The sequence below is a fragment of the Nicotiana attenuata genome, unplaced genomic scaffold (assembly GCF_001879085.1).
Source record: "Nicotiana attenuata strain UT unplaced genomic scaffold, NIATTr2, whole genome shotgun sequence".
In the NCBI taxonomy this organism is placed as follows: domain Eukaryota; kingdom Viridiplantae; phylum Streptophyta; class Magnoliopsida; order Solanales; family Solanaceae; genus Nicotiana; species Nicotiana attenuata.
Window position 1 is genome coordinate 326,030 of NW_017670693.1, and position 13,660 is coordinate 339,689.

Below are 13,660 nucleotides of genomic sequence, written 5' to 3' on the forward strand. Positions count from 1 at the left end.
TAGTCAGGTGGAACCCCAAATAGGTTCTCATAGGGAGAGAGCTTAGCTAGGGAAGAAGAAGGAAGACGATTAATAAGATGAACAACAGTGAGAAAGCTTCAACCCATAAAGAAAGAGGGGCATAAGCATGAAAAAGTATAGTGCGAGTAACATTTGTGATATGACGGTGCTTACACTCAGCTACACCATTTTGCTGAGCTGTGTGAGGACAAGATAATTGATGATGAATACCATGCGAGCGGAGAGAAGAGATAAAGGAAGAACTTTGATACTCGCCCCCGCCATCTGAACGAAATGTCTTAATAGACCCGCCAAATTGATTTTCAACAAGAAGTTTAAGATGGGCAAAATAAGATATGACATCACTTTTATGACGAAGAGGATAAATCCATGTGTAACAAGTGAAATCATAAATAAAAAGAACATAATAATGATAACCACTAACTGAGGGCACAAGGGATTGCCAAACATGATAATGAATTAACTCTAAAACATAAGAAGTAGTTGAAGTACTAAAGAAAACGACAAAGCCGAATGTTTAGAGCTTAAACAAGAATTACAAAAAAAAAAAGATTTAGAAAAAGGCCTAGACAATGAAATTAACTTTCTAGATCTAAGTAAGTCTAAGACAACATGACTTGGATGCCCCAAACGTGCATGCCAAATAGAACTAGAGTCATGTAGAGCAGCAAAGGTTGATGGCTGAGCAGACGATGACAATGCAGAGGAAGACTGAAAAGGATAGAGAGGCCCATCAGTGCGGGAGCGATGCAGAACTTTCCCCGTCGCCAAATCCTTAACATCAAAACCCCAAGGAAGAAAGTTAATACCACAATTATTTTCTTTGGTAAATTGATGAACAGATAATAAATTCTTGCAAAGATGCGGAACATATAAAGCGAGGGACAAAGTAAAGGAGCAAGAAGGAGTAGAAAGAGAAGAAGAATCAACACCACTAACGGAAATACGAGTACCATTACCAACCAAGATAGAATCATTTGAAACAGGAGAAAAGGAAGAGAGATTACCCAAACCATTAGTCATGTGTGTGGTTGCACTAGAATCCAAGTACCAATTCTTGTCTGGAGGGGACTGCAATGATAGTGCTTCCATATTCACCTGAAGACTAGGAGCAGTATAAGCATTGTTATGGCGCTGAGGACAAGCAAGTGCCGTATGACCAGAAAGATCACAAAACTAACAAATCACAGTAGTAGAAGTGGGAGTAGGAGCCACAAATGCAGGCAAGTGATAAGGTGAGGGAGCCAAGACACCACGACCAGAGGTAGAATGCTGGAAAGGACCACCACGAGAAACTGGGAAAGGTGACGGGCTATAATGAAACTGTGAAATATTGCCACGACCATAATCTTGAGCACGACCTCGGCCACGCCCACGATACTAGATCAGGAGAAGGCAAAGTACGAGCCTCATGAGTAAGAAGCATCTTACACAACTCAGAAAATCGAGAAGCAGGACGCATGTGCGAGGCTATGATCACAAAAGAGTCATAAGACAACGGAAGTCCATTCAGAGCACATCGAACCAACTCAGAGTCATTAACACTACGGCCAATAGAGTGGAGGCAATCAACCAATTCCTGAATCTTAGACATATAACAATTTGTAGAGAGATCTCCCCTTTTAATAGTATGTAATTGATGCAGTACTGCATTTCTCTCGCTGTGATTGATGGAGAAAGTGATTTTTTGATGTGGTCCAAGCATCTGCAACTCTAGAACAATGATATAATAGAGGAATAAGGTCACTGTGAATTGTTTCCTGAATCCAAGTAAGAAGACTGTCTTGCTTTCTCGACGTAACAAAGGCAGGGTTAACTGACTTGGAAGTACCATCAGAAGAAACATTAACTTTAGGAGGAGGTGATTCAGAACCATCAATGTGTCCAAACAAATCATACATCTCAATAACAGGTTGAATGAGATGTACCCATTTAAGATAATTATTTTGATGTAAAACTTCAGGAACAAGATCCTTAATATGCACAGAAAAGCAGAGCCATATTAATAATAAAAGATAAGTAAACAAAATTGAAAGAACTAAATAACGAGAGATGGACTTTTTTTTTTTGTAAATATGAGAATTGACTGGAGGGGGAAAGAAAAGGTGAAGAACAATTATGTATCTAATGGTTTAAAGAAGAAAGGTCAAAAGGCGAAGAACTATGGTATGTAATGTGGGGCACACAAGAAAGTTAAAACTTAAAAGAGTATAAAAAAATCTATAAAGTAACAGTGGAAAGGATTAATTAAATAAGGCTTGATAGCAAAAAGAAGACACAAGTAACAGAGAAGGAAAAACGTGGAGAAAGCAAGAGATGCTTCAGCCGTGAATTTCATCGACGGTCAGCGCTAGGTAGGTTAGGGTAGTATCTTTAGGCTTTTGATACCATGATATAATAATGCCCTATAGTAATGTTTTTGGGGTTGTCATTGTATTTATAAAGCAGTACATAAGTGTAAGAGACAAGATACCTTTATTTAGAAGGGTAATATACAATAATTCCTAGGCTAACATGGTAAAAGATACATGTATATTATCATTTTTATCACTCAATTTATAATTCTTTAAAATTTCTAAAAATTTAAAAGCATAAAATTTTTTCTGAGTTTTCGTTTAAAAGATCCTTGTTTTCAAGCTTCCTTCATTTGGTTTTCACCTTTTAGTTCAAACAAAAAAAATAGCGTCATTTTCTTCAAATTATCTAGTTTAAACTTTTTGAGAAATTTAATATCATATTCTAGCTAAACCATAAGACCAAACTTGTTTCACTCTCTCCCTTTTAGGCCACAATCCCCCCCTCCTCCCCTCCCCCTCTCTCTCTCTTTCGGTGCCCCTTCCCCCTTTATCTTTTTTACTTTCATCCTCCCACTTTCACAGTCATCTTACCATCACTAATTGTCTACTATATCCACCTTTGAGTAGAGAATTTAAACCACTAAGAAAATCCATTGAAAAACTAATCATATTTCGGCTAGAAAAACCTTGCCAACGCTGAACTTAGACCAAAAGTTTCTTTGTTAGATTCTTTTGTTTATGTACAGGTGCTTTGTTCTTCCTCTTCTCCCTTCTCCTCCTCCTCCTCTTTTGAGTACTAATTGTGTTTGTAAGCAAAAATATTTTAAAGTGGATATCGGTGGTGGGTGGGAATCTAATGGTGGCTAGACGGTGTTTGTATAGTAATTATGTATAACAAGTGTATAAAAACTATTATACGATATATATATATATATATATATATATATATATATATATATATATATATATATATATATATATATTAAAACAAGGTATAAAGAAGGCTAAAATTTATCTCAAACATGGTATAACCTCAGTGTCCGCATATACTCCTGCCACCTCGTATATACGTCATCTATACATACGTAACATGTAGCACATAAGTCCAATTTGGAAAATAATTTCCTCAAGTTGATGTTAGCCATGATACTTGATAGCAACAACGGATAATCAAATCTATTGGAGGAACAAATATTGTTAGTGTCAAGATTTGAGGACGAATCTTCTTTGAGAAGCGGAGAATGATAACACTCAAGAAAGCATAACTCCATTAAAGACCATGGAATTTGAAGGCAAGCTTAATGGGTTGCAATTAACAATTAAAGCGTGTTATGGTGGAGGAAGAGTTCCAGCTTAAAGAAGATATTTGGGGCAAGTCTTACAACTATTTGGAGGCCCAAATTGGAGTTCAGAGGGAGGTGGAATGAGGCCCAAATCAGTCCCACAAGGAGCAACTTTAGCAGCCCAAATTAGTGTTAATTTAATCTAGTTTCTAGAATCTTTCCTTAATGTTTCCTTAGTTCAATATTGACTACATTGAACAAAGTGTGGGCAGTCTTCAATATTGATTACATTGAACAAAGTGTAGGTAGTATTCAATTTTGACTACATTAAACAAAGTGTGGGTAGTCTTCAATGTAGTCAATATTTCTTGTCCCTCACTTTCATCACATTGTGGCAAATTTTTCACATAAAAAGAGTAATTAACAATGCGATGTTCATTCCCAATTTGAGTTATACCTCCACTTAAACTCTTAACCTTACCAAGTTGTGGTATAAATTATTATTCCTTTCCATGTAGAAATGGATCATTAATAAGGTCATACCACATGAGATCATCAAGCTCACACTTGTCTTCAACTCACAGTTGCTTCCATGGATAATTGGCCGTTTCACCATTGAAATGTTTATGTGAATTAAAGGTGAAATTTGGGGATTTTTTACTATAATTTTGGAGAGTCAAAATTGATGATTTGAGGGTCGATTTGAGGTTAGATTTGGGTGAAACATATATATTTGGACTCGTATTGGAATGGATATTCAAAATTTATGAGTTTTGTCGGGTTCCGAGATGCGGGCCTGGGGTTGACTTTTGGGTTGACTTTGCTTATTTGAACCAAGATTTTAGCTTTATTATTTGGGGTTGTTTCCTATGGCTTTTATTGATGATGTTGAGTTGCATTGATTAGATTCGAGTCGCTCGGAAGTCGATTCGCGTGGGAAGCGCTTTTTTTGAGTGTTGATTCACGCGCTTTGAGGTTAGTAACATATCCAAACTTGGTTTGAGGGTAATTATCCATGTGAACTACGGTACTTGAGATGTTTTTGGGTGACGCACATGCTACGTGATAGGCGTGTGTGCGTACATCGAGACATTCATGATCCGGGTAGACTTTAGACTGCTATGAGACTAGTTTGCTTTCATGCCTCGTTATAGCCGTATTTTCTCTACTTGAATGATAATTTGAGCTATGATTCATGTTAGAAATCATGTCTAGGATATGTGCTTAATTTTTTGAGACATGATAGAGCTACTATTGCTATTTTGAGCTATTTTCCTTGAATGTAGTCATATTCTCAGTCATAATTCTTTATCCGCATGTTATATCTCAATCTCTGTACATTATTCCTATGTCATGTGACATGCTGTTGATGCCTTCTATATGTGGTACTATTGGGCTGAGTTCTATGAGATGTGAGCCATTGAGACTTGAGCGGTTGATGAGTGATGTGGGCCATAAAGTCGTATTATGATTTATATTGGTCGGGTTGCACATTGCAACAAATTGATATTTATATCGGGTTGCACGCTGCAACAATTATATTGATTGATGATTAATGTTTCGGCAAGGATCATCCCATGCGGAGTCTGATATTACAGTGAGCGCAGGCACAATGTTATATATGTGCTTTGGTGAGGGGCATTTGTGCCAGGCACCCATACAGTGCTGAGTGTGATTGTGTGTGTGATGGTGAGGGGCACTTGTGCCAGGCACCCTGAGTGTGCTGAGTGTGAGTATACTTGATGACTTCATTGTGATGTTATTGACTTGATATGTTTATTAACATGCAGACATAGAGCTGTATTTTTCTCATGCTAAATGGTAAATGAAACGTCTTACCTATTTTTGAAAATTTTGGAAGTTACAGTTCCCTGATAAACTCATGTTTTAGTGATTTCGGTGAAAGATTGGGCTTTGACTGTTATACTTGGAAATCACGTCTAATTTCCGTAATTGTGAATAAGCTAAACATGATATCTTTTGAATTATTTACTTTTACTTTCTTCATTATATCATGAGTTGTTATTGATTATTGGTATTGGACACTGACTTTCTTCCGAGCTCGTCACTGCTTTTAGCCCAATGTTAGGTTTGTTACTTATTGAGCACATGGAGTCAGTTGCACTCATACTAAACTCTGCACTTTATGTGCATATCAAGGTATTTCCGGGTGTGGTGATTTTAAGAGTTCGCACTGGTACCAGCATTGTGGTGACTACGAGGTAGCTGATATGTCGTTCGCAAACCTTGAAGTTCTCTTTGTTTATTTCTTATATCACTGTTCTATCGTTCAGACAATTTGTATTGAGGATTTGGCTATGTATTTTGAGATTCTGTAGTGCTCATGTACTCATTAACATCAGATCATTAGGATGGTTGTAGCTGCGATATTTTTTCTATTTTCAGATATTATGATTATTCCGTTGTTGAGATTATTAAACTTCTGTTAATTGAGTTTATTGTTATTGTGAAATTATTTGCTTGCCTAGAAAGCAGTGTTAGGCGCCGTCACAACTCCGTTGGGAGTTTGGGTCGTGACAAATATGCTAAGTCAACCCAAAAAGTCAACCCCAGGCCCACATACCAGAACTCGACAAAACACACAAATTCCGAACACCTATTCCAATACGAGTCCAAATATATGTTTTCACCCAAATCCAACCTCAAATCGACCTTCAAATCATCAATTTTCACTCTCCAAAACTATAGTCAATAGTCCCCAAATTTCACCTTTAATTCACCTAAACTAGGTGTAGTAATCCATGGTAATCAATATCTAACATCAAAATAAAGTAAACTTCACTTACCTCTTTAATTGTAGTGAAAAGTCTCCCAAAAATGGCCTCCAATTGAGCTCCACAACTCCAAATAATGAAAAAAAGGACCAAACCCTTCGAGATAGAAAGTCTGGCCAGCGATTCGCATTTGTCGTCAAAATCATCGCATCTGCGGTACCGCATCTGCGGAAATTCCATCGCGGATGCGAAAGCCACTAATCCTCCGTACCAGCTGCTTTTGTGAACACCAAGCCGCATCTACGGCTCCTCTTAGCGGTCCTTGCGCTTCTACGCTCCACTGTCCGCGTCTGCAGACTCAACCTTCGCCATCCATGCACCGCATCTACGGCCACCCATACGCTTTTGAGGCCTCGCACCTGCAGCCTATCCATCTCAGGTGCGAAAGCACCAGATCTCATGAATTCTTCAGCAATGCCAACATAGTCTGAAATGACCTGAAATCAATACGAAACATACCCGAGCCCCTCGAGACCCCATCCAAACACACAAACCAATTCCAAAACATAACACGAACATAATTGAGGCCTCAAATCACATAAAACAACATAGAAACCATAAATCGCACCTCAATTAAGCCTAAGGAAACTAATGAACTTCTAACTTTCAAAACTCATGTCGAACCACATCAAATCAGCTCGGATTGACCTCAAATTTTGCATACAAGTCCCAACTGACAAAACAAACCTATTCCAACTCTCGCAACCACAATCCGAACCCGATATCACCAAAATGGACTCTTGGGTGAACCTATGAACCTTCCAAACCTTCAACTTTCAACTTTTTCCAAAAAGCACCAAATCAACCTACGAACCTCCAAATCAAAATCCGGGCATACGCCTAAGTTCAAAATCACAATACGAACCTATTAGAACCATCAAAGTCAAACTTTTGTCAATCTTTACAACTTAAACACTCAACCTTGAGAGTAAGTGTCCCAATTCAATCCAGAACACCCCCGAAGCCAACCCAACCAACCCCGAAAGTGACATAGCAACAAAATACACATATGTAAAGCATCAAGTAGGGGAAACGAGGCTCAAATACAGAAAACGACCGGCCGGGTCGTTACTTTCTCCCAAACATTCATCCTCGAACGAGTCTAGAATCATACCCGGAGTCTCAAAAAGGCGATGATATCTGCTCCGCATCTCCTACTCGCTCACCCAAATAGCCTCCTCGACTGCTGACCTCTCCAATGAACCTTCATTGTAGTTATATTCTTTGACCTCAACTTTTGAACCTGCTAGTAAAAAATGGCTACCGACTCCACATTATAAGTCAAATCCCCATCAAACTGCACCGTGCTGAAGTCAAATACATGTGACGGATTCCCATAATACTTTCCCAACATGAAAACATGAAACACTAGGTGAACTCCCGATAAATTGGGTGGAAAAACAAGTTTGTAGGCCACCTCTCTAACGCTCTCTAGCACCTCAAAAGGACCAATATACCTAGGGCTCAACTTGACCTTCTTCCCGTATCTCATCACACCTTTCATGGACGAAAATCTGAGTAGAACCTTCTCACCCACCATATAAGCTACATTATGAGCCTTCCTGTCCGCATAACTCTTTTGCCTGGACTGGGCTGTACGTAGCCGTTCCTGAATCAACTTCACCTTCTCCAAAGCATCGTGGACCAAATAAATGCCCAACAACCTAGCCCCTCAAGGCTTAAACCAACAAATCGGAGGAAGACATCGCCTCCTATATAAAGCCTCATACAGAGCCATCTGAATACTCTACTAATAGCTGTTGTTGTAGGCAAATTCTGCTAATGGTAGAAACTGATCCCATGATCCCCAAAAATCAATGACACATGCTCGTAACATGCCTCCCATACCTGAATAGTATGCTCAGGCTATCCGTCTGTCTGGGGATGAAATGCCTTACTCAGCTCGACCCGTGTGCCTAACTCACGTTGCACTTCTCTCCAAAAAAGTGAAGTAAACTATGTGCCTTGTTCCGAGATAATAGACACGGGTACACCATGGAGGATAATAATCTCACGAAGATAAATACGAGCCAGCTGCTCAGAAGAGTAGGTATCATGACCTGGAAAGAAATGTGTAGACTTGGTTAGTCAGTCCATAATAACCTACAATTCATCAGATCTCCTCAAGGCCCGTGGAAGTCAAACTACAAAATCCATAGTGATACGCTCCCACTTCCACTCTAGAATATCTAACCTCTAAAGCAAACCAACTGGTCTCTTATGCTCGTACTTCACCTGCAGACAATTCAAACACCGAGCAACATACTTACCAATATCCTTCTTCATCCTCCTCGACCGACAGTGCTGCCTCAAGTCCTTGTACATCTAATGAATGGAATACCACGAACTATGGGCCTCCTCAAGTATCAACTCTCGCAACCCATCCATATTAGGCACACAAATAGGGCCCTGAAGCCTCAATACCCCATCATCATCAATAGTAACGTCCTTAGCATCACCGTGCTACACTATGTCCCCTAGGACAAGCAAGTGGGAATAATCATACTAACATGCCTTGATGCTCTCAAATAAAGATGGCCATGATACACACATGCAAGAACCCTGCCAGGTTCTAAAATATCCATCCTCACGAACCTGTTGGCTAAAGCCTGAACATCCAAAGCTAATGGTCTCTCCCCAACCGGAATAAAAAGAAGACTCCCCATGCTCTCAGCCTTCCTACTCAATACATCAAGCCACCATATTGGCCTTCCCCGGATGATAAAGAATGGTAATATTATAGTCCTTCATTAGTTCTAACCACCTCTGTTGCCTCAAGTTAAGATCATTTTGCTTGAATAAGTTCTGGAGACTGCCGTGATCTGTGAACACCTCACAAGACACGCCATAAAGATAGTGCCACTAGATCTTAAGCACGTGAACAATGGCCGTCAACTCCAAATCGTGCACTGGGTAGTTCTTCTCACGAGGCTTCAACTGAAGCTAAGCATAGGCAATCACTATCCCCTCCTACATTAACACGCACCCAATGCCAATCTATAAAGCATCACAATAACTGTATAAGAACCCGATCCCAAAGGCAAAACTAGAATTGGAGCCGTAGTCAAGGCAGTCTTGAGCTTTTGAAAGCAATCCTCAATCTCATCATACCACCTGAATGGAGCACCCTTCTACGTCAATCTAGTCAGTGATGCTGCTATAGATGAAATCCCCTCCAAAAATGGCGATAATACACAACCAGCCCAAGGAAACTTCGGATCTCAGTACGAGTAGACAATCTCGGCCAACTATGAACTTCCTCAATCTTCTTTGGATCCACCTTGTTCCCCTCAATGGATACCACATGACCCAAGAATGCCACAGAGTCTAACCAAAACTAGCACTTGGAGAATTTATCATATAGCTTCTTCTCCCTCAAAGTCTAGAGTACAATCCTTAAATGTTGCTCATGATCTTCTCGGCTACGAGAATATACCAATATATCATCAATGAAAACTATGATGAAGTAATCCAGATAAGGCTGAAACACGCTATTCATCAAGTACATGAAAGCTGCTAGGGCATTGGTCAGCCCAAACGACATCACCAAAAACTCATAATGGCCACGGTGGGTCCGGAAAGTAGTCTTCAGAATTTTTTAAGCACTGATCATCAACTGATGATACCCCGATCTCAAATCAATCTTACAGAGCACTCTAGCACCTTGAAGCTGATCAAATAAGTCATCAATAAGCAGCAGTATAATGAACAGAGCAAGAGACTTCATGGAAGCAAACTAAATTATAGATACGAAAGTTTCCCTACAAAGGGGCTGGCTTCAACAATCCATAAGGGACGGTTGCCAAGCTACACAAATAGTTAATTTGCTTATAGTCACAAAAGTTTTCCTACAAAGGGGCTGGCTTCAACAACCCATAAGGGACGGCTTGCGAAGCTATAAAACTCAGTAAACTTTTGTACTATAACCAACTTTAGCTGTTATAACTCAGAAAACTTTTGTACTACAATAAGCTAACTTTCTTAGAGTATTATTACTCTATTTTCATACATGGACCGGCCTTTCCATCCATTCGAAAGAAAGAACAAGAGGGAAATTTAGAAAAGACTCATATGTAGTATATCACAAAGGTTTACAAAGGTTACAAGATCATCCTACAACTACTATATGGCCTCCTTTATATAGGACTAGGAGGTTATTACAAGACAAACTTACATTATAAAATAAACCTATCTAACATGGCAAACCTATCTACAAGTGGGTCCCTTTTGGAATGTGAAGGACCTTAGGAAAAGCAACTAAAATGCTCCTGAAAACATGTGAAAGAGGTGAACTATACATGGTATACCATGTAAAAGTATGCGGGAGCATGTGACGACATGTGAAAATAGGGTGTTGCATGTGACAAAGTATGTGGAAGCATGTGAAAATGGGGCCCAGATAGTATGGAAAGATGTGTAAATATGTCTTGGCATGGGTAGATAATTTTTTAGGGTTTTTTGGTAGGTAATGTGGGATTAGCAGGGATTTAGATAATGATCTTTCATTGTTTCTCTGGGTTTGTCTTCTAGGCATCTTTTCAAAGACCTTGTGTAGTAACGACAGGAACTTGACGGTCCTTCTTTGTTGTGTTCTTTTTCCTTTGGATTGAGAGATGTAATCCGCAACTTTAATCTGGAGATGTCGTGAGTGATCTTTTCTCGGATGACTTCTTATGGGGTTTGATATTCCTTTGCTGCTTCCCAGACCCTTTCCTAGTGAGGATGAGTGCTGGTATAATTCATGCTCGCCCAATCTTTTGGCCATATCTCTCTCAGGATGCACCCGTTTTGCTGGAAGATAATTCTTTGTGCTTCACTATATTTTCTTCCATCGATAAAATGGACACGGGAAATTTCCAACAGAACGATGCCTCTGCTTTCGCCTGGACTTTTCCATTAATAATCTTCACTGGCCTATGGAACATGAATACCTTTGCTGTGTAGGAATCGTTGAAATATTTATCCAATATCTTCTAGGCTTAAACCATAGTTAAAATACTTTAAGAGTTGGTTCAATGTTATCAAAATCCTTGAAGACGTTGCATTTGAATTCCATGAAAATATAATACTGATGGCATATGTACCATAAAAACTATAATAGTTCTTGTGGAAAATCCATGGCTTGTGCTATGAATATATGGCAGACTGGATATTCTGGATTGACCCCATAAGGCTTAAGAATGGATCCTCCATGTTACCAGAAAACTTGGAGCTCATAATAAATTCTTCTTTCCATTATAATTGATGAATCAAAGGGATCCATGAGGTTGAACAACCCCGTTGGATGATCAATTGGCTTTAATGAACTTGTTCTTGGTACATTTGAAAACATGAAGATGTGGCTGATTAACTTTTTCTTTGACATCATCTTCGCTAGGGAAAATCTCTTTGAGAATTCTTACGGCCGAGACTGAAAATCTGTGAGAATATTATCCTTTCCTTTCAGGTGCTTGACTTGAAATTTGTATGGAGAGAACCATTGAGCCCATCTGAGAATCTGAGGATTGGGAATAATTTTTGCATTTATCTGGATCATCTTTGGGAAGGCCTTCATATCCATCTCTATTAGAACTTCTGTGTGAATGAGGAAGAAATTGAATTTCTTGATTCCATTCTTTACTGTAAGAATTCCCTTGAAAGTGGAGTGGTAATGTTGCTCGGCATCTTTGAACTTTCCGCTGGCATATCCGCATATTTTTCTCCGGCCATCTTTTTCTTCAAATAGAATGACACTCCAATATTTATTGCTGGCATCAGTTTGCAGTATCTTCTTACATTCTAAAGGGATGTATAGGGACTTGACATTTTAGATATCTCCTTTATTTTCCTGACTGCTTCATCTTGTTTGTTTTCCCATGATGGAGCATTTTTCTTGAGCATCTCTGTGAGCAGAGAAATGTATGTAGAGATATTTGGGATGAAATCTCTTACATAATTTACTACACCCAAGAACTGTTGGATCTGCTTTGTTGTGAGGTTGGTATCTGGAAATTTGAGTAGTTCCTGACATATATGTGGTCCTGGACGGTATGCACCTTGGACAAAATGCATTAGAGAAAATCAATATGTGGTCCTGGACGGTATGCACCTTGGACAAAATGCATTCGAGAAAATCAATCTCTTTTTGAGCAAAAACCATCTTTTTTGCAGAAAGCATGATCCCGTACTGTGTTACCAATGCCTCAAATTGACGAAGCAAGTTGACATGTTCCTCCAATGTATCACTAAATAATAGGATGTCATCAATGTAAACTAAAGAGGTATGGAGGATGTGCTGGAATACTTTTATCATGGATTTTTGCAACAAGGAGGGTGCAGTTTTTAATCCGAAGGGCATGACTTTCCATTGTAAATGATGATCGGGGATGCAGAATTCCATTTTGGGTCTTTCTTCAGGGTGGATCCCCAATTGCCAAAATCCAGATTTTAGATCAAACTTGGAAAAATATTTGGCCTTGGCTAAGTGGGAGAAAAGAGTGAGTTTATTTGGGATAGGGAATTTATCATCTTGGAGGAAGTGGTTAAGTGGCTGGTAGTTAATGACTAACCTGAGTTTTCCTCTTGTCTGCTCAGCTCTTTTGTGACATAAAACGCTTCGCATGCCCATTGTGAATCTGATGGCACTATTACATCAAATTCCAAGAGTTCTTCGCATTTTTTCTTTGCAAGCTGAAGATGATCTGGATTCATGCCTGAATGATTGGATTTTGTTGGATTGATGTTTCATTCTTCTTGAAAGGGAGCTTGATAAAAAATCATTCTTCTTGAAAGGGAGCTTGATAAAAAATCTTCGTTCATCCATAACGGGCTTTTTCCTTTCTTGATAAGATCTTGTGGGATTCAGCACATGAATGCTCAATGAGATTTTGTTCAATCTCTTTGATTTGTTCGTCATTGGTGATTTGGAATAGCCTTGGAATTTTAGAATAAGGTTTGAACTTCTTCTTAAAGGTTATTCCATTAGCCTTGATTTGGAGGTTATCTTTTAGTTGGCTGAAAATGTCGAATCCAATAATAAGATCTTTCCCTGTTACATCGGACCCTATCATCTTGGTTCTGTACTTCAATCCTAAAAAAACTCAATTGTGACCGGGTGCTTTGTGATGACAGTGGTAGTCAAGATTCCATTTGATGCACTGTTGAAATCCTTAAAGTGCGGCACCCATTGATCTTCAGGGAGAGCAACATGGTTCATGAGTGAACAGGCAGCTTCAGTGTTAATGAAAGCAATGACCCGAGTTGGTTTATCCCATTTGGATGAATA

The 13,660-nt window shown here is 39.2% G+C and overlaps 1 protein-coding gene across 1 annotated transcript; it reads right to left on the reverse strand.

Moving 5' to 3' along the window:
• Positions 1 to 11,794: 11,794 nt before the first annotated feature.
• On the reverse strand, positions 11,795 to 13,086 carry LOC109242371. Its single transcript, XM_019409230.1, has 2 exons — positions 12,945 to 13,086; positions 11,795 to 12,174 (listed from the first exon to the last, which is right to left on the reverse strand). Exons 1-2 carry the CDS (start codon positions 13,084 to 13,086, stop codon positions 11,795 to 11,797), a joined length of 522 nt encoding a protein of 173 aa, XP_019264775.1.
• Between the last annotated feature and the right edge of the window lie 574 nt (positions 13,087 to 13,660).

What these genes read in the sequence shown, in the direction of transcription:
- LOC109242371 (XM_019409230.1), bottom strand. Translation starts at nt 13,086, where the DNA reads ATGAATCCAGATCATCTTCAGCTTGCAAAGAAAAAATGCGAAGAACTC. An exon ending in CAGACAAGAGGAAAACTCAG is followed by an intron (nt 12,175 to 12,944) that starts GTTAGTCATTAA and finishes ACATCCCTTTAG; the next exon opens with AATGTAAGAAGATACTGCAA.